Source organism: Amphiura filiformis, chromosome 11 (genome assembly GCF_039555335.1).
Source record: "Amphiura filiformis chromosome 11, Afil_fr2py, whole genome shotgun sequence".
NCBI lineage: Eukaryota > Metazoa > Echinodermata > Ophiuroidea > Amphilepidida > Amphiuridae > Amphiura > Amphiura filiformis.
The window spans coordinates 42,841,560-42,864,716 of NC_092638.1; the positions used below are offsets into that span (position 1 = coordinate 42,841,560).

Below are 23,157 nucleotides of genomic sequence, written 5' to 3' on the forward strand. Positions count from 1 at the left end.
GATTTGATACGCTTTGATATTATGTTACATTTTGTACAATTTGATCAAAATTAAGTACAATATATTGCTTAAATCGCATTATGTAAGGACAGCTTATGTGTGCTTCAAATGCATTATAGCAGAAGGATTCCGGTGTTAGTTCGTAGTCCAATGAGACCAAAATTTGTGTGCCCGATCAGGTTACAACTAAAACATCTGTAAATAGACTATTGCTGCCAATTACATTATTTACGTCGTCATCTCTTTGACATGTTTTCAATCAAATGGTGCAATACTTCATTAGTACGTGATAATATGCTTATGTTGCTTCTACACCTAATGCACCAAAATACACATAGACTGTGTAAATACCCTCAAGAGAATTCCTACGTACGTGAGGCCCAGATGTGTTGACTTGCGTACTGTCTATATTTGGTAGATGATTGAGTTTATTTTGATCACCCTTCTCAAAGTCAAAGTACAAATGATTTTTGACAGGTACCTATATTTCGCGATGATTTTCATATAATTACTATCATTAAATGAAAGTGATAATAAACCAGAAAACAACATTAATTTTCTTTCAATGTCTTAATGTATTTTTTACAACATGGAAAATATTGTCTAAAATTGAAACATAGCAGCGTAAAAATTTGCTCTCATGAAAATGTCGCCAATAGACATACCGCAGAGAGTGTGCTCTGTTTTTGAAGGGAGTGCGACATACCATGGAGGATATGTCCTGTTTTTATGTGGTTTAACATTCCTTTTAAGAAATGGGGGTAGAAGATGTGGCATTTGATAATTTCATGCAATCTTTATCTGGCTAGCATATGAAACACATGTGACGCTGCAGTTCCACAAGGGCGTAGTTTTGGTGTGCTCTTTGTTCATTGTTGTATAGCGACGGCACTTCTGATAGGATCATACAAGAAACACCATGGGGGACGTTGACTATGAAAATGTACATACTATTTATTTTCTCATTTGAATATGAAGCGACTTTCCCTCCGCCAATAGCGATACTGATGTGTTATACTTCCGACGTATCTGAAGAATCATTGCGCATTATGCGATCATTTGTCACATGACACAGATGTATTGTAGATTTCGCTTCATAAGGGTACCGATTAATAGACAGCTTACGTAATGATGTAGTTTTGATGCTCAAAATGGCAACTGGAAATCCGAATAATGATACTTACAGCATTCTGTTTGGCTTTTTCATTCCAGAAAACCGTAGAAGCCCTGCAAGCCGAGGAGGATAAGGTCAACCACCTCAGCAAGGTCAAAGCCAAGCTCGAATCCAATATTGATGAGGTAAGTTTGATTCTTGTTATTATCTTAAAAATATAAATATACATAATACTCTTTAGACTTATCGATTTGACATATGATATCATTTTTGTAATTCAAAATTTTGCCCATAAAGAACTTCTTAAAAATAAAAAAACAAAGAGTTTCTTGTTTTATTATCCTAACAATTGGCTAGAACGCCTAAAGCACTTTTATTTGAGAATGCGGAACAATGGAGATGAGTGTCCTTCTGTGCGACTAGGAGGAGATTGTAATTTTTATAGAGGATCAACCCACACCATTCCATATACTTGTTTGGAGGCTAGAATGTTTGCTGAAAGTAAGCAATTCGAAGTTTTGACATCACTGTGTACCACTTTATTAACATTAAATCAGAAGAGAAAGATCCGACGTTAAAACCACTTTGCTTTATTGCTTGTACTGACAGTTGGAAGATAACTTGGAACATGAGAAGAAAGCACGAGCCGATGTAGAGAAGGTGAAGCGTAAGCTTGAAGGAGACCTCAAGATGACTCAGGAGACTGTTGAAGAGCTAGAGCACGCCAAACGCGATCTAGAGGAGCACGTCAAGAAGTAAGTACCATTTGTTATCGTATTAAACACCAATTGAGCCTATTACAAGGACAATTAATCTCTAATAGCCTGTACGCAATTCTGATTTGCAAAACAGACGATGTCATGTATTAGTATGCCCTCTCAATCATAACAGACGTCAATGGCATATAAATGGCGGCCCTCATGAATTATTTTGTATTATAACGTGAAAACGAATAGGCCACATCCACTTAGCTACTATTACTGCTACTACTATTGTTTTTGCTAAGACTACTACTTCTTTATTACTACTCCAGCTTATGAACATTTTTCATTATCTACTTATTGAGCAACGTTCTATCTATGGTTGATTTTGGATTATAAACTAACCCTTTTCAATCACCATTTTGTTTTCATCAGGCGTGATTATGAGATCCAACAGCTTAGCAGCAAGTTGGAGGATGAACAAGGTTTGGTCGCACAACTGCAGAAGAAGATCAAGGAACTGCAGGTAAGATCAATAAGAGCTCAATCATTCCAATGTGTCAGAAATATATTTGTTGTCAGAACACAGATGAGAGGGTCCAATGGCATGTAATATTCTTAAGACTTTATACTTTGATCAGCTCGTAATCGGCGGGAAATGTTAGGTTTTACCACTACGCCGAAAAAATAGATCTAATCAAGAGTGATATAGTTAACCTTAATTGATAATTTGTGATACTTCTGCCGAGTTGTCACAAGACAATACTCGAAAGGAAATATATTGATATTTATCCGCGATGTTATAAGGCCCGCCGATTAAGAGCTGATCAAACTATAGTTGCAATCCTTGATTGGATCACGAACAGGGTCTATGGTGATTTTTAAAGCAGCTCTTACCTTTAGGTTCAATTCAAATTGTGAGCTTATTTCACTTCAAAAATACTCGTACTAATTTTTTAACATTAAAATTCGAACACATCGCAGAATTTGACATAAAAGTACCAAGACATGTTGATCAAACTGATTGAGGATGGAAATGCCTATCATTTAGAGACCGTTGGACCACATTTATGAGTCATGACACAAATATGTTTGTACATCTATAAAATGACTTTTGAATGTGTCAAGTACAAAAACTCATTGCAACTTTAGGTCAACTTTTTGAGCTATGCTTGATGAATTGAGGTTTTAGAACTATGCCAATGGGAATGAAAGCATTGGACTTAAAGATACAATATTGTAATGTCACAACATCAGGCAGCTGATGGAATGTGTCACTAGTTGTCACGAGTGATGCCGTAACATATTTCATCCCATGACTTTAAATTCTCTACTTTTGCATGATAACAAAACTTTCTGGAAAATTCACAGACCATAGAACATGGGTCGTTCACTATTATATGAAAAAGAAAACTTTGACACTTCCGAAACACTTTTAATTTATATAAGATATTTTTAATGTATTTCCAATGTTTGTCTCATTTTTCAAATACTCTCAATATGTTAATTTGTAAATTAAGAATGTAAACATAACAGTAATTGCTGTTGAATGCATTATATTGGTACCTGAAAAACGATAATAATGTACTTCCAAGGCTTAACTGTATAAGTATTTGGTATGACAGGGATATGCAAATAAGCTGAAATTTAAGGGGGTATATCATCCACTGATAATTGTTAAATTTTCTCAGGCTCACAATTTTTTTATGGTTTTGGTGACATATTATATTATGATTACAATATGCATTTCAGTTTTCTAACTCTGATCTGATGGCTATGTTAGTCAAGTTGCAGCCTTGAAACATATTTGTACGGACATTTTGGGGGGGGGGGGGGCAATTAGACACCTTAATTTGCATTCCTGCATAACCAAATCATTTGATGTATTTTGTATGTACGTTAAGATTATCAGTCATATTATGTACGAAATGTGTATTAAGTGTGTATAATTATCCATACAAATACCTTTTATCAAGTGCAATATTCTTATGGTTTCCCCTGTGGGTTGAAGGTCATTACACGATCAAGTTTTCATCCTGTTGTGATATACCTCAAATTGTCTCCTCATCAGAAAGATTAAAAGTTAAACGTCATGTTGCTCTAGGGTTATGAAATCAAGAAGGTCAAATGGCAACAACCTGATACACAGAGGTCAAAGTTCAAAAAGGATCAGATTTTGATATAAAATTGGATCGGTTGAGCCCATATTTATTGGTCAAGCTATGAGTTTAAAAATATTGGACGAGACGTAATCGAGTCCAATATTTTACAACTCATAGCGAGACCAATAAATATTGGGCGTAAAGCATCCAATTTTATCATTATTATGTTTTGGATCCAATATTTTCACAACTTGGATCCATCAAAACATAATAATTTTCAATATTGGTCTCAACTTATTCTTCTCTGAATAACAAATATTTAAAATATATTTATTTCAAAATTTGGGTGCAATTTGTGATGTTGGTTCCTCATACAGGGTTATTGCAAATAATGTCTTACATGTTAACTTCTGAAGCAATAACCTATTCTTCTATAAATATTCAGCCGTTGATGGGGTAAATAGCCTTGAAAATATTGATAATCAGTAAAATAGAAACGTAAAATAAACATGAGACTGAGTTCAAACTGTTGAAGTCAAACTTTTATTTTACGCTTTTATATTAAGTGCTTGTCGATGTCAAGGCTATTTACCACTATATCTACGGCTGAATCGATGCCAATAAATAGCTTTAATAGACCAAACAAATTATGTTGGTATTGGGTTTGTTAAGAGTAATTGAGACCAGTTTTGAAGAAATCTGAAAATATGACTTCTGTGCAATAGATTGTTGGCATTTGATCTATTTGATGAACCCTGGCTGAACTACAAGTCCTAGAGCAATATGGACATTTACGTTTTAATTCTTAGAACACTTTGAGATATATTACAACCTGATAGGATCATTTTGGAATTTGACACCTCATTATGTTATTTGACACCTGATGGAGACCATGAGGGAGCATTGAAAGAAACGCCATTTTAAACTTAGTTTTGTACTTTTAGGTGTGAAGGTTTAAAATTGCAACAGAAATACCATGTAATAGCATTAGTTTTCATTTAAAAGAAGTAGACATACCATTAACTTGGAGGTAACAAAACCATTTTGGAAATGTATATGTATTGACCTGATTATTTGGCGTTTTGAAATTAATTTGTAGTTGTAGATACAAATAATTAAACTATGCTCCTTCAGAAATACATTTCTTATACAAACAGACTCTCTGAAATTAACCCTAGTCCTAACAACACCCTCTTTGGATATCCAATGAGAACTTCCATCCGATGCTAATCGTCTATAATGGACGATACCACCAGGGGTACAGTATGATGTAAAAGTCAGAGAAGTATAATAATGCGGATGGTTACCACACAGACAGTTTTATATTATGCTTTAACCCTCGTCTTAGTCAGGGTACAACGGGTTATTCCAGTTGAAATCCATACACCCCAAGAAACAACCTTAATCTCCAATGCAGATTTTTGCCAAAAAAAAACATATTTTTTACGAACACATGCCGTCACCCAAAGACCCTTATTTTTACTGCAACTTTCATTTATCACTGATTTTGTTACTTATTTAAAAAAAGATTGAAGTCATTTGGAACTAGAAATTCGATGTTCGAGGTTTCTGCGGTGCTGTTCCGGAATCCGATGCAATAAAACTCTAAGCCACCAAGGCTTGGGTTCATCTTAGAAATAGCAAAACAACAATGGCAAACCTACAACCTTACCAGGGGCAAGTTGGACCATAACAATTCAAGGATAAAAATGATGGGCTATTACAGTCCACAAATTTAATCCCTTGTCACTATCACGTCATAATAATGCAAAATTCTGGCTATGTACAAAACAATTCTGGCTAGGCCAAAATTAATTGATTTTGGCTAAAACAATCTTACAAACATGCAATTTTTACCGGATTTCTGGCTAAATATAACGGAGAAACACAATTCTAATCTAAATTTGAGTTCAAATTTGAACTCAGTATCACTTTTAGAATATTTTAAGAGCAAAATCAAATCTTAAAAATTTGACCGACCGCCTTACCGCTGTGTAAGGTAGGTAGGTCAAAACACATTGGGCTAAAATGAGCGCAAAGAATGACTTAGACTTAGATAACCCAAGCTTTTTGGATGGTTATTTGAGCGTTTTAGTACAGTGCACCGGGAAAATCTGTTAGAGGGTTGGAACAAGACAAAGATAGTGTGGACTCGAACCTGTGTTTATAAAATAGCCAGTCCCCAATATAATAAGCAAAAACACAAATGACATTCCAATTTTTTAGCTATAAATGGGAAGTGGAGTTCCATAGCTATATACTTAAATTTGGCTTTAATAACACACTTTAGAAAAGCAAGAGATTAAGGTGGTATTTCAGACATTTTGGAAGTGCTCTATGCATGTTTTAAACAGACTAAAGGAGTAGTGCAACGAATACTGATCAATACGCTTTTTGTTTGAAGCTAATCGACATACGGTTTTTATAATACACACATTTATAAAATCTTTGTATTGTATTGTTTTTATCAATAATCAATACAGTTAATGAGCTAATGTGACTTAAAAGTGCTCATTAATATGTAATTTTGCCAATATTTTGCAAAATATCAATGTATAAATGTTCATAACATTTTTATTTAATAGAATATTGGTTTCAAACTTAGTCAAAGTTTTCTATAATGATAATTATGCATAATTAATAAGCTAGCCACCCTAATTTGCATAATAATTAGCTAATTATGCAAATTAGCTCCTTAATTATGCAAATATGCAAATTAAAGGGCGGCTAGACTATATACATTAGAACATATTAGAAACACTTTGACCAAGTTTCAAGGCAAAAGTTTGCAAAATAAAAGTACCATGAACATTTATGCATTGATTTTTAGCAGAATATTGGCAAAAATTACATATTAATGATGCTTTTCATTGATTTTAGCTCATTAACTATATTGCTTATTGATAAAAACAATAGGATACAAAGAAAATATAAATTGATGTATTATGGAAACCGTATGTCCGATGTGCTCCAAACAAAAGGCATATTGATCAGTGTACTTTACCCCACTCAATTAATCTGTATTAAACATGCTCAGATCATTTTCAAAAATTCTAGAATATATCCCAAATACCACCTTACAAAACAGCTCGGTAAGATCAATATTAAACAATAGTGTACGATTTGGTGAGGAGCATTCCCTCATTTCTTCAACATTCTTAATTTTACACGACTGTAATGTACTTTAAAGACCCATTCAGTGATTTTCTTATTCAAAATATCATATCAAATTATCAAAATTTAGTTTTTTGCACCTTTGTTAGTTGCATAGATGTGCTAACATAGCCTGCAGTGACTGAGCCGAAAGCCGTGTATTAATGACAAAATAGGACATTTTAGCTCCATGCATTTGAATGGCTTCAACTTTGTCAATACTGTTGTTCTCGGGTTTTTTGCCAAATTTCAATTTTCAATATATCCAGTGACAATTTTGATGACGTATCCTCCCCTTTTTAGTAACTTTAACTCAATTTTAAATTAGTTTACGCTTTTGATGGGATCGCTGAATGGGCCTTTAATGAACTCGAATACAAAAAATACTTTTTTGAACCAAATTTTGTCATGACTAGAAATGCTGTACACAAACATATCCGCCAAGATTCGAGGCCTGAAACGCGAATACAGCTGACGACTAGTCAATCCAATACCACTTGTCAATCTTACACCCTGGGACTTAATTCAGCCAATCAGATTCACCGATACACGCATCCATAATGTGATGGTAAAAAGTAACATTTTGCGAGAAACAAAAATCTTTACAATATTGTTTTGAAGGATTGATATTACACTCTTTCATACTCAATATCCATGCTGAAAGTTTTACACTGATACCATGGATATGGTCCAAATCTAATGTCATTGTCAATTCTTTTATATTCAGCATGATATAAAAGTGAAATAAAAATTACTTTTAAAGATATAGCTATTAAGATAATAGCTACCTTTGGGGTAAACTTGAGAAATCATTATCTTAACTCAAGCCAATGAAATGACAGACAGCTGGATAAGAGAAAAATAGAAAAACGATCGGTGTAATTTGCCTAAAAGTTACAAACCTTGACCACGTGAATCTAGTCAGCAAACGTGGTTGTTGAGATAATGAGCAAAATTAAAGAACAATTTTATTGTTTTGGATACATTCGGATCTAAATTTAAGAACCTCAAGGCCTAGTAAACGGTAATCACAAGGACGGTTTTTTAAAACGAAGAACGTTAGCACATTTACATCCAAAAGGTTAAGTAACAAATGGCACCCTTCAAGCATAAAAATAAATAATAACCTACGATTTTTTCATATTCTCCTGAAGAATCGCTCACATAAAAGGGAAGCAATTTCACCTGTACAAAAAGCAGAGAATGGTTATCTAAGTCTCTTTTGTCACGCAGAGTCGATTTAACGATTTTGAACCAAAATACTGTGGCGATTTTTTCCCCATAATATTGGCATGGTACGATCTTGAAATCACTAAAATATTCCAAAAATGTTGAATATTCCAAAAATTAGAATCGATTTTGGGATCATTACTACACAGGGTAAAAACACGCACATACCCCACACACCCACCCGACAAATCTACCATAACATTCACGTTGAAATTAAATTGACCGTAAAAATACTTGAAGAACATTCGATGGTAAATTGAATTCTGTTCTTCAGAAGTATGTTCCCTATATCATCGCTCAAAAATAGATTCAAATCAACATATTAATCATTCCGTGCATATTTGCAACCTATTTCCCCAGAAGTAATCAGATAAATGTTAACAGAATAGGCTAATATGCATAAGGATGTGAAATTTGGACCATTTATCGTCTAGGCCCATGTCCTGAACCGGGCAAATTCATTTAGCAAACAAAGATTTGTTCTGGCGAAATAATAATAAAGCGAAATTTATCACGAAAGTATCGACGACAGATGAGCCATAGTAGTCCCACAATATCGACACGATGTCCTTGAAATTTAATTGGATCGCGTTATGCTGAAGTAAATTAATTCCACAAAGCATGACCATCTCTGCTCTCATCACTTTAAAAGATGAAACCACAGATGAATCATGAATGGGTGTACTCGCGTACATAGTCTAAATACTTGATCGTCTACAAGCGGAGTCAACGAGGCACATACGTGAACTGAACCTGATACAATACTTGGATGACGACTTCAGTTATTGCTTATGCATCTTCATTCTAATAAGTTATAAGAACCGTCGAATGTCTTTTTGGCTTCTAGTTTTCTATCATCATCTGTAAAAATAGGGCAAACTTATAAATCATTCCACATCTTATTCTTAAATACTTTCAGATCTACTAAGAAGGGACTGTAATAAATCGTAATCGACACACTGTATTCTGATCACCAACAAATCCACAATTCTTGCAGGACTCGCGGCAGTTTTATTTCAGAAACAGGTTTAGACTATTCAATTTATCTTGGATAACTAAATTAATAAATTGAAGTAATTGCGGACCAATTGCAAAAACACGAAAATACGTTAAAAACGTACCCAGATGTTTCAAAAGCTCATGAAATATTTTCTTAAATGGCGTCAAAATAATTTCTGCAATAAAATTTGGCTTCAATTTATCTTAGATATATTGTAAATGAGATTTGTCCCCAATTTATTGTGACTATATGTCGTTTAAAGAAAGATCTACGAAAAATTAAATGACCGGCAGAAATGCTCAAATTTCTTCTGTCACCGTCTGAGCTTATAGAATTGTTAAGTTAGCAAATGTTACATACCTTAGTAGGCCTGCCGTAACTCAAAAGTTGCAATCATTGCTGAAGCATACACTAACTTATCATATTAATCATCCTCTACATTAATGAGTCAGCATTCTTATCGACCCTCGACCTACCCATGCAATCTTTCTAATTGGGGACTTCAGCTATCTCAGACAGCATATGGACTTACTGACTGAGCTCAAGCAGTAGTGTAGTGGTTCAGTAGAGAGTTTCATTAAATATGAAAGACATCGTTAATCTTAGCTCACCTGGTAGGAATGTTTGGTCGTCATTACTCAGGTGGCATATTGCATCATTGATATTGACTTTTACTCATGCTGTCACTTTTGAGACTTTCTTACAATCACTAACTGGAAATTAGCAGATTTAATCAAACAGAAAGAAGATAAATAATTGCAATTTCAATTTTGGCTAAAATGTTTGCTCTGACCTCATTAATAAAAAGTGCCTTTCAATAGTTAAGGTATATATCGACCGTTACATAGTAGAACTTAATTTTGTCAGTACTTTAGATGATACAGCTTAATAAAATCTTAAGCCATTGAACAAAAGGCATTGTACTCTCGCATGAGACTATACATGACAATAGAAATAATGGTGAACTTTTCCAAAGGTTCAACACAGCCAATCTCTTACAAAAGGAAATAATAATGAAAAGCGATACCAAATTCGCAATATATAAAAATGTCTAGGCACCGCCTGACCATGTAAACGCAATCATTACAAAGATGAGAAATATTTGTGAAGTCCCTCGCATTTGTATTTCTTGAGTAGCATCGTTGGGATCTCTACTGGCTCAAAGAAATACGCACATCCTATAAAACACATCATTACCCATGCCACCCATAGGAGAAATTTGCTGTTTTTTCGAGACACGTACAACAGAGACGTGATAGTTGATGGTCAAAATATAGCTGTTGAACCCACGACGATTCAATTATGAATAATTAATAAAACCCTCAAAAGCATGTAATTTAAATAGAAATCAACCATGTTAAGAAACTTTGTTAAGCAATAATAACAAAGTTAATTAATATGTATAGGCGACAATGAACATCAACAATAAGTTCAAGTCAAAACTTATGCTATCTCCTGAAGATGAAGAGCACTCAGGACAAGTTTATATAACCATGATATATCGTATCAGACTAGAACTATGCTATCTACGGAAGATGTGAAACTATACCATGGGACATGCTATATGGCCATGATAACGTATAGATTATCAGACCAGAACTAGATTCTACTTTTGACACCAGTCCAAGTTTGGCACACTAACTCGACTTCGGAAAATCTACAAAAAGGCTGCCCCCAGTTTCATCTATAATTATAACATTGACTGAGTAAGATGGAAATACTCACAATCGAAGGGAGACACCTTTGCCAATGCTGATTACGATTGTAGTAAATTGAAGCTTAGTGTCAAATTAAAGCAACCTTTACATTTGAGCCACACACAACACAGTTGGGCCACCTTTATGGATATACGCATTGCTGGTGTTTGAAGCCATTATACACTTGCTGCACTTACATCGGTTTCCCATCGGCTGCTATGTGTAATTGTCTCAATAAATGGTTATGTATCGGCGGAGATGTAAAGATTATTATATAACGTTGTCATATACTGAAGTTGTACCAGCGTACAAACCTACATTATAATCCAAGACCGAATTAGAAAGGACTAGTTTGCGTCTGACGTCAGGACAAAGAGCGTTGCACCCAATGGATTGCCGTCCTGCGCAATATGGTATTTTTGGTCTGTCATACGCCGACTAGTTTATTTCAATTCGGTCAAGAATTACAATAACATCTGTATTTAAGTTAGCAACAAATGTGTATTGAAAACCAACGCAAATTATTCATTGAGCATGTAAAGATTGCAATGAATATTATTATAGTCTTCAACATATGCAAAGACATTGCAATCATACCTCCAACTCTGTAACTACACACAGAGCACATCATTTGGTAAATATTTAAATCATCTCAAGCCCTACAGCGCTTCCTATAATGATTTCCATAAAACCTTGATAAGGTTACAGCTTCCTGACTGCATGAGCACAATATTGTCTATAATTAAGAGGGGAATATATTATTTACGTACTAGTAATAGGACTAGATATAAAGCCATATCATTATTTCCACAAGAATTATATCCCCAAAGATCTTTGTTTATACAACGGAATAAAAACTAGATCTTGTTATGCCCCAACAGCTGAATATCTAAAGATAGCAACAATTAATTATAATATAAATAGCCATGAGAGTGTCTCTACCATGTTAATATATATCAATAGTACACATGACAGTTTGAAAACTACTTATTATCCATGATAGAATAGATTATTTCTTGATTGGGGGTACACCTTTCCTGAAGCTTTTGATTGGTGTCAATGAAGTATATCCTATAGATAGACGCACTCCTTATGCCTTGGGTTACCAGCATTTGACTTGGAACTGCAAGGAATGGCAGAGATCTAGTCAAGAGTGGGGAGTGTGGTCATACATGCCCTAGGTCAGTTAGCCTATACACTGGTATTACTCAATATGATAAACAAGATACATGTAAGTTTATTAGTAGTGTTTCAATTATGATATATGAGTAGAGTAAGAAAGTACAAAAGATCTGCCCGTATTACTAGAGATTAAGGAATATTATTTGTTTGGATAGATAAACATTTGTAATGCTTAATTACAGCAATGTTGTGTCAAAATGTATTTGAGATAACAGTAAATGAACACTTTAGAGATGCTTAAAAAAGAATTTGTTAAGATATCATGATGTGTCTGGATAAGATAAGATGGAAAGTTACAGTAAGGAGCTTATGACAGCTGACATTAAGAATATCTTCGCTGGGTCATAGTAGTTGATGCTGCATAGCTAAGTAGATGCTCAGTACTGAGAATTCATCCTATGGTGTGTAGCACATCATCTGTACACGTACACTGGCATCAATGAGTGAACTCTCAGGCAGCCAGGGCAAAGTGCCTCGAGTCGGTTTCTCAACAGGCATCCACAGATGCACACGTCTCAATATGCATCTCTGGCTAACACTCCTATATTAGCATCGGCACATTCAGAATTCCAAATAAGCACTGGTGGACCTAGTGCGCCAGCTGCGTTCTGATTGGTTGACATCCCTACTCGGGAGCTCCCTATTGGCTGTTCCCCTGATCTCAGACTGCATAATAGTGTCTCATTACCTCCAAAGGCCTCCTGTAATGACACCAACTAATTTTTTAAAAGGCAATGTTATCTAGTAGTCTATATCAGTACCTGACAGTTCAGTCATAGGTAATAACGTGGTGTAGAGAGATATTCGGAACAGAACTCTTCATCTGTAAGGACGGTTGAATTTCCTCTCACCTCTTCAGTGCAATACTTAAATCCGGAGCTGACACCAACGTCAGGGTCACTTCATGCACACTATTCGAGCAAGTGCAATATTTGCAGTCAGTATCAGTACCTGGCTTGCCAGCAGTCAGGCAACAGCAGCTCTTCACTCTCATCTCAACATCACAACAGTACTTCTTCCTAGCTACTACAGGAAGACTTATACATTGACCAATTCTTCGTGCATCAAGACTTTATCAACACAGACCAACTAACTATTCAAGATGTCTCTCTGCTAGTAGCTCTTCGATATCATACAAGAAGTCGCCTTCATCAATTACTTCACTGGTGGATATGACATGCTACTGACTTCGTCGGCTATTCAAATTATGCCAAGCTCAAGCTCTAAATCAAAGCAGCTTATCAGAAGTTAAGAAAATGGGCGATTCTTGCGCCAGGAATGAAGCACCCTTTTCCAAGTAGGCATATCTGCATGGAGTCGTTCATATGTTTTCTTATTGCATGAATTGAAATGCAATGTAAAAGTTCCAATTGGGCAAGTTGGTCAAATTGCATAGGATTACTAAGGATTTATAGTGCAATGTATTGCCGTTGAGGACCTTCAGATGGTAAGTTTTAGACCAAGGATAGTGCTCAAAGTCAAGTCGTCATTATCTCAGTCAAGATATCAAGATGTCGGCTGCTTGCAGAATGCATAGTTTCGTATTTGTATTTACAAATTACACTAATTTTGACTGTTCTGAGACGTGAATGCAGCACCCAGGGGCTTCAAAATGCCTTGCTGTGCGATAATTAGGACTGGTGGGAAAATCGGCAACCCAGCTGAAGAATCACAGGACGATTTAATTGAAATATTTGCAACTGGTAGGCCAAGATGAACTTTTAATTGGCGCTAATTACACATCGTACCATATTGTAAATCCTGTAATCAATGGATATATATTCTATATACGACTGATTTGGAGGACGTCCACCATTTCACGGATTTAAATATTGCTCTCGACAACCGTTTCTAGAACTAACGTGTCAAATTTGGAATGTTTATTCAGCGATCTAATGGGATTTTGTGGTGTTTGTTTTCTGACTTTTCTTGGTTTAATAAGTTGCCAGGCGCGTATATTACACTTCTCCCTGTAGTGATAAAAAATAAGTTGGTAACCTTTCCGGTTCATTCAGTACTGAAATCAAGAACTCTACTACAGAGTATCATCCGTATCGCATAACCAAAACGAGGAAAACGAGCAGCTCCAGCGTTAATTTGTTTAAATTGCAGGAATTTCCAGTAAGGAAGAGAGCTATAATGTTTTAGAATGCATATCAAAGCAGGTATGGTTTAATTGTTTATACGTATGTTCCATTTGGACTGCTACAGAAGGAGTTCCTAACCAGAATGTTAAAGACAAACATTTAATTTCCGTATTTTGTATTTTGTTGTTTTTACTTTAGGCTGCATTGAAGAGCTCGAGGAGGAACTTGAGGCCGAAAGACAGGCTCAAAGCTAAGGTAAGTTGTTGGTCATTTCGCGGTAAAAACCTTTCATCGGGCAAAGCTTTAATTGCTATTTTAAAAACCTTATCAACTTAAGACATGGTAAATAATTTTAGAATGACGCCTTCGGAAGTTTAGAAAAAGCATCACTTACATTGTGGAATTTGTTTGGTTAAAACTCATCTGGGTGATAATTTGATGAGCGCTAAAAATAAACCGAGTCGTACTTTTAAATGTCGCGACATGGCGGGAAGGCATTTGATGGTCGTGGAGGAATTTGCTTATTAAGACATGTCAAGATTTGGGATTTCATACCAGGATAGTTATGTAGACTTGTTATCACCTCCATCAAAATCACGTTTCATTTCAGACAAATATTTCTTTTAATATTCTGTCAATATAGCATCTAATTTTTAATTCATTTTGACTGTCTAATATTTTTGCGATTATCACTCAAAACGGCTTAAATGATCAAATATATGTATGTTTCATAATAATTCACGACGAAACAAAAACAGAATAATATTGAATTTGGGTTCAAAATTAAAACGTCCAGAGAGCAGCCTGTTGTCCTCTCTAAATATTGCTAGGAGGAAATTAGTAGATGCCGCGCATTCCTTTCTTATTCCTCTTTTGATGCTTACTGCACAAACGATGTTGGGAACTAGATCTAATAGAATACATTTCATATAAAATGACAGATATAAATTTTGCGTGAGATAAAGTTGAGGTTAAAGCATGAGAGATGCAAGGAAAGATGTTACCAAGTATTGCATTCCAGAGATGGTGCCACATTCACTATACATTATAAAATGATAATCTGTCAAAGGGTCAAAGAATTGCAATGGCATTGATATTGGATATAGACGTACAGCACTATTGCAGCAAGTTAATATCACCTGAAAATTGATACCGTGCACTTTATGATTGGGGATAAATAATAGGCCACTGCTCTTTTAGATAGGTTAAGAGTTCATCGCTGGACGAGATAATTTTAGAGTCACTTAAGGTTCAAATTGTATTGATACTCCTTTAATAAATTCACACATCTGAAAACAGATGAAGACAGTGATAATAAAACATAAAAAATAAAATTGCTTGGAAAATTTTTATTATGTTTGTTCATATTTGCTTATTTAACAGGTTGAGAAGGACGCAGAATTTGTAGCGTGAACTCGAAGACCTTAGTGACCGTCTAGAGGAACAAGGTGGTGCAACGAACGTCCAAATTGAACTTAATAAGAGACGTGAGGCAGAAGTCACAAAACTGAAGCGTGAATTGGAAGATACCACATGCAGAGTGAAGCAAACATCAGCAGCGCTGCGAAAGAAACACCAAGATGCCGTGTCTGAACTACAGAGAACTGCGAGGCTCTCAACAGAACTAAGTCAAAGTAAGTTATCGATCGATAAATTAGCCTACCTGAGAGCTACAGAATTTACCCATCTGAAATTAATATACCACGGAAGCAATATTGTATCAGCTAAATAAATTGGACGTGCATGATTTTTAATTAAAGAACAGGCTGTTATCAGTAGCAGTACATTGAAATACTCTGAAATATCTTAGTTGATTTTCTAAGACTTGTACAATCGATATTTTGTCTTGCAGGATTGACAAAGAACGTCAACAACTCAAGGCAGAGGTAGATGACCTTTCAGGTAACATTGAAATGCTCCAGAGGTCAAAGGTAAGTAGATAATCTAAAGAGAGTATATTAAAGGAAGGTGACCCGGTATATTTGGAAAATCGAATTCTTTAAAACTTACCTATAACATAAAATGTCGTCCCTTTCAAGCCATTCTATGCAAAAGAACACGTAATTTGACTAATTCCTTACGGAATTACTGACATTAATACAGCGTGATACTGGTGGTCTACAGTGTTTGTTATTAATGAATGTCATCATGATCATGTAATATATTTTCTTATTAATATATTGACATTAGGAGTTCCAAATCAGTGTATTTCCGTAGATATCATCAAGTAAACATTTGAATTAGTCTCAAACGTGGTATACCACAGGTCGAGACTAATTCGACAGTGTTTTGAGGACTTCTTCGAAATATACCGATTTGGAGAAAATATGAGCTTTTACCTGATACCAACATTTTGATGGGGTAAAGTGGGGATGGGTCTGTCAATCAGGTCACCCACCTTTAAGATATTAAGCACTTACTACTGGCAATGTTCATTTGAACTAATGTAAGAAGAAAAATCGTCCTAGATCTCACAAATAACACATTATTATACTTTGAAATGCTCTATACCAACGTACCCGTATTTAATTATGCTTGGTATGTGTGCATCTTATTCTACCTATAGATTAATTCAGACAAAACCGCACATCAACTAGAAGCCCAACTAGAGAAGCAAATGCTCGCCTTGATGAATTTCAACGCCAGATTGCCGAACTTAACAGCCACAAGAGCCGCATGTCTCAGGAGAATGCTGATCTTCAACGCCAACTCGAAGAAGCCGAGAGCGGCGGAAGTGCATCACCAAGCTTCGTGCACAGCTGTCTGCTCAACTTGAAGATCTCAAGAGACAGCTTGAGGACGAAAGCAGGGTATGTCTAATTGAGCATTTTGCACTATAAAAGAATACAATGATTAGAACTGTAAATGACTTTACAGTACCTGGAAGTTCAAACACTCTTTAAATAAGGTAAGTTTAGGTGTCCTAATCTAGATATTAAAAGTTTTGAAAGATGCCTTAAAGACACATATTTGTGCAGTAAAAAGATTCAGCATTGAAGCTAAATATTTGACAATTTAATACAACTATTAAATCACTTCTATTTCTTATTTCTATCTTCCAGCAAAGGCACTCAATCCAAGCTCAGTACAAGAATGCTATACATGAGAACGACCAGCTCAGAGAGGCTGTGGATGAGGAAGCAGAAGGCAAAGCTGAAGCCACACGCAATCTTGCTAAAGTCAACAGTGAGCTCTCCGCCCTGCGCGCCAAATTCGACGGTGAGGCCGTTCAACGTGCAGAGGAATTGGAAGAACAGAGGAAGAAGCTCGAAGCTAAACTTGCAGCCCTTGAAGAACAACTCGCCACAGCTCTTAGCAAGAACAGCAGCTTGGAGAAGACCAAAGCAAGACTGGCTGGTGAATGCGAGGATCTGATGATTGATGTTGAGAGAGTAAGGACGCTAGATTCCTAACAACAAAACAACTCAAACCTAAAGCAAATATATTGCATTGACTTTGGATCCTTTGTAGACAAATATTCAGAAATGTATATTTTTAAGTTTAACCTTGTTTAACTTAACGACAATATTTGGAATTATGCGTACAAGTAAAATAGATTTCAATGCTTGCTTTATAAAATAACAAAAGTGATAATAATATCAACAACAAGTGCAATAACAACAACATAATAATAACAATGCATTCAACCATTTCCTTCTTTGTTCACAGCAAGCCAACCTGTGCGCAGCCTTGGAGAAGAAGCAGAAGAACTTCGACAAGATGGCCGCAGAATGGCAGGCGAGAATTAATGAGCTCACTGCAGAATTGGAAGCATCATTAACGCGAAGCACGTGCCTACTTCTACAGAACTCTTCAAATTCAAGAGTGTACACGAAGAGAGCCTTGAAACAATCGAGATCATCAGGAGGAGAACAAGAACTTGCAAGGTAAATATTGTATTCCTAAATTTCACATTACAACTAAAACACGACATAAATTTATATTTGCCTCAAAGATGTATCTTTTGTTAGCCATACGAACTTGAAGCTGATTTTGCACATAGTCGTTGAGCGATTAGTGTTTTGATTCATTGGTCAATCAATCGTCGCAGCAACTGAGAGTCAATTAAGCTTTTCTATTACTCTTTCAAATGCAAATGGATAAACACAAATTGCTAGAGGCGTTATTTTATTAACTTTACGCAGTCCATGAAAACAATACTTTCATTATAAGATAATCTGAATAAATGTAACTATAAATTCTTTTTTACTATGTAAACAGATGAGATTCAAGATCTTACCGATCAGCTTGGTGAGGGTGGCAGGACCGCACACGACCTCCAGAAAGCACTCAAACGTGCCGAGATGGAGAAGGAAGAGCTGCAAGCCGCACTGGAAGAGGCTGAAGGTGCTCTGGAACAGGAAGAGGCTAAGGTGGTGAGAGCTCAACTTGAGGTCACACAGATCAAGTCTGAAATTGAACGCCGCCTCCGTGAGAAGGATGAAGAGTTCGAAGTCACCCGGTAATTATTTTGCATTAAACATAAAACATTTGATTTTGAAAGCATAAACTCAATGGTGTACTTGAACATTTTCTGGCACTAGTCAGTTGGGCACGTAACAATGTTACTACCACGACATGAACTTATCTACATACAATCTCATATATTGAGCAGGCTAGAATCTCAAATTAAACATAGAGAGGGAAGGTCTTTTGAGAATAGTTCAATTCCTGCAGTGAATCAGGTACAATTATTTGAATCTCTATTGTGTTTGTGTATTTTTACCTTACAGCAAGAACCACGCGAAGGCCCTGGAATCTATGCAAGCCAGTCTGGAGGCCGGCCAAGGGTAGGGCTGATGCTCAACGTCTTAAGAAGAAGCTTGAGACAGAAGTGAATGAGCTTGAAATCCAACTTGATGCCGCTAACAGGAACTATGCTGAAGCATCCAAGACTGTCAAGAAATTGCAAATCACCATCAAGGTTAGTTCATATTGCATGGTCAAACTAAAAAAGCAAATACTATACATGTATATGTGGCTCGAAACCAGTTTCGATAAGAGTAGGGTGACAACCCTAACTGACTCGGTCCGTTCCTGTTGCATCCCAGGAGTGCTAATACGGAAATCGACAACACTTAATGGATGTGTAACGTAATCAATAAAATAAAACAAAGAATAAAATGAATCGTGCAATGAGCATTAACAACACATTATAATCGAGGTCTTTATAATGAAATATCAAAAGCGTTACTTACAAAAAGAAAAAAAAAACCCTGTATCGTTTATCTTTTCTCATTCAGGAACTGCAAGCTCAACTTGATGACGAAACAACGTGCACGTGAAGATCTACGTGACCAGTTCCAACTCACAGAACGTCGCTGCAACATGCTTCTTACCGAGCTGGAAGAGCTCCGTGCTGCTCCTCGAGCACCTGAGCGTGGACGCAAACTTGCCGAAGGTGAACTCTCCGATGCCACTGACCGTGTATCCGAACTGACTGTATCCGTCCACAGCCTAACTGCCCAACGCCGGCAGGTTGAACCCGAATTGTCTACTGCCCGCTCTGAGTATGAAGAAGCTGTCAATGATGCAAGAAACAAGGATGAGATGGCTAAGAAGGCTATGACCGATGTAAGTCAGAATGTAGAAACTGTGCAATTTCTATGCATTATGTCATAACGTCCAACTGAGTGAAAGAAAATCATCCACATAAGTTAAAACATATGTTTATAAAACATGTCAATAGGTGTAAAATACTTTATAAAACTTCAGCTGTAAAATACTCTAATATTAGCATTGCCAAAGAAACATTGCATCTAATTTTGACTTTAATCTTCATTATTTTTTTTCCCTATTAACAGGCCTGCGCTTGGCAGAGGAACTACGATCAGAACAAGACCACGCTATGCACAGCGAGAAGATGCGTAAGGGATTGGAACTTACCCTGAAAGACATGCAAGCACGTCTGATGAGGTTGAGGCCAAGCACTCCAAGGAGGCAGGCGAATGATCCAGAAACTGGAACAGAGAGTACGTATATAATTAGGCATCAAAGTTCTGATTTTCATTTTAAATCGTTTTTTATTAAAAACAGTAAATAACTTCTTTGGACAACATTAGACATGTTGGAACTATTTAGTAGCACTCATTATTTGGATTATGCAAATGTTGTTGCCTGTTATTCTGTTCTTGAGAAACATTTGGGCTCGGAGGCGGCTGCGAATTCGCAGACCCATTTGTGTTAATATTGGCAGCAAGTAAGGCACCACGTCGAATCATATCCTGGCGATACAGTTAATTGTATCAAGCACAATATTTAACATTTACATAGTGTTGTCGTTCGTCATTAAAAAAATTTTTAAAGCGAATAGGGCCAAATTAGACGCTGTGCCTAAGAACTTCGGCAAGTCTATTTCGGTACATGAGATTAATTCACTATGTGCTTTAAAGACGTTTATTGTTGGCAGAAATGTTTAAACCTCAATAACATAACTCATCACTGTAGGAAGCACCTTGAAACGGAAGTAGATAAAGAAAATACAGTAAGCATGGCAAGAGTATGTTAGGAGTCTGTGAATTCCACAGCGCCTTCGAGAACTAACATCTAAACGAAAATAAAGGCATTATCGTAAAAAAATAAGGAAAAACAGCGACTATTACATTACTTTAATGGAAACTAATCCAAAGTATTTGCAAACCATCACAGCTACTATGTACACTCTTACTTATCTTCCACAGGTGAAGGAACCTGAACACGACTATGAAGGTGAACAACGCCGCCGTGGTGACACCTGAGAAGAACTTGCGCAAACAGGAACGCCGTCTGAAGGAAGTCATCTATGCTGCAGAGGAAGACCATAAGAATGCTGAGAGAATGTAGGAAACCGTTGAGAAACTCAACACCAGATGCAAGATCTTCAAACGCCAAGTGGAAGAAACCGTAAGTGGTATTACCAAATGGGACTTGAATTCAGAGCTAATTATGGGCTGGGTGTTTGTGATATTAATCATGAGGTGCAGTACACATAGTGGGGTCTTTTAAAGAATTAATTATATATGGTTAACCTAGAATTGGTATTAGATTGCATTGCTATGAAAATCTTAGTGTGTAGGAACTCGGGAATTGATCAAATAAAACTGCTAACGAATTTGAAGTTGGGCTTTGGTCAAATACGTTAGCTGAATTTAAAGTAGGATTGTCTTGTATAATGGTTATAACTTTGTGGCGATCTAGCAGATCAGTGAAAACAAAAACGACAAACAAGCAGTGTTATTGGCGCATGGACTTTGAGATCCAAGACATTTTTGATACTTTTGGGCGATGAGCTTAAAGTACTGTTTTGAATTGATACACTCCACAAACTCAAGCTTTATTATGAACTGAAAACAAGTGCCATTTGTTAAAATTATCTATTGAAAAACAATCGATAGCATGTTCCATATTGTTTACAGATTGCCGACGGATTTATAAGTTTGGTGAGTTGTTTGCACACATTGTAAACAAATGAAGACAATAAAACGGATATTAAAAAGTAAATTAGTGATACTGAAATAATTGTACTCAAAATTCAAACTCCAATGAAAAATTTAAAAGTAGATTGTAAAATGTCTGCGTACTATTTTAAAAGTTTTGCCAATTGCTCTTAGAATTCCATATACATGATACATATACAAAGGTCGATGTATACATTCTTACAGATTTTGTTGTAGTCATAATTATGAAATACAGTTTATATTACAAAGACAGTTAAAACTGACGTTGTTGAGAACAGTTTTATCTGTGTTCTCAAATATGATAATGTTGTGATCCAACAACAATAGTGTTGGGAAGTAGTGTTATTCATAATTATAGTCTACAATATTTTTTCATTGGAGCTTTGATATGGAACACTTTGTATTCAATAACTTACTATATGCAATCTAGTACTCACACTTACGATATGTTGACACCCATTTTAATTCTAACAGGAGGAGCAAGTGAACATCAACCTTGCCAAGTGGCGCCGTTGCAAACTGGAGCTTGAAGATGCTGAGGAGCGTGTTGAGATTGCAGAGAGCCAACTGAACAAACTCCGAGCCAACATCGCAGCCAAATCACCACAACACGCACTATGGTACTTGTTGATTATGGGGATTATCAAATTGCTTCAGGAAGTTGGTGACGAAATGCCAACTGAGCCATACATTGTCATTGATCGCTCCGCTCACCCTCACCGACTCCACTTCCACGAGTCGATCCCTTCCTGCTTATCATCTGCCGCGCAACCCACGATTTAAGGTAACTTCCCCAGAGCGCAGAGCGCCTCTACCAGAGAGGATGTACCCCGCAGATCTGATCGTCCACCTAGGGCACCCCTTTCAATGCGAGACCGATCACCCCCAAACATGGCAACGTATTCTAGGGTAGTACCAAAGGCGACTTCTTTGCGTCAAGAACTATACACTCCGCGTTACTACGGTGCTGATCATTCTGCGGCATATTCTAAGTCAGCGGAATATTTATCTGATGATGACACTTTCGGAGGTGGACATTCTTACAGATTAGATGATATTACTCTTTCAGAGCAAGAACCTGTCCTTAGCGAGCCTATTCGTGCGGGCAAGATCAGATGCAACTGACGATGACATAGAACAGACAAGTGTGGTTGAGTCAGTTGAGCCAGTTGCATCTGAGCCTGCAGCACCTGTCAGAGCCCTGTCGAGCAGGGCGAAGTTGAGCAAACTGGGGGAAGAAGCTCCAGCTGAAACCCCGCAGAATAGATTAAACACAATCTGCAAAGTATACATAATAGTATTGCCTATGGTCAGTTTGCGCATTTCACAAACTTTGTAATACCGTTGTCCTAAAAGGCTACTACGCTGATCAAGCTGATATAGTTTTCTTGGCCATTAACTATATCAGCACTCTGCTTCCCTACGTGAAATTAAGATATCTGGAAAGATGCCGGA

General features: G+C 36.5%; 1 protein-coding gene across 1 annotated transcript; it reads left to right on the forward strand.

Moving 5' to 3' along the window:
- The first annotated feature begins 812 nt into the window (after positions 1-812).
- Positions 813-22,370, forward strand: LOC140164141 (myosin-3-like). Its single transcript, XM_072187384.1, is given in 27 exon segments — positions 813-943; positions 1,213-1,299; positions 1,724-1,869; positions 2,251-2,424; positions 14,195-14,300; positions 14,465-14,521; positions 15,675-15,861; positions 15,864-15,900; positions 16,119-16,197; positions 16,833-16,872; positions 16,875-17,000; positions 17,003-17,076; positions 17,329-17,658; positions 17,936-18,064; positions 18,067-18,130; positions 18,133-18,153; positions 18,488-18,728; positions 19,000-19,047; positions 19,049-19,190; positions 19,510-19,536; positions 19,538-19,844; positions 20,071-20,185; positions 20,187-20,238; positions 20,947-21,000; positions 21,002-21,148; positions 22,177-22,285; positions 22,288-22,370. Coding segments are annotated over 27 exon segments (3,006 nt in total). The 5' UTR covers positions 813-919.
- The last annotated feature ends 787 nt before the right edge of the window (positions 22,371-23,157 follow it).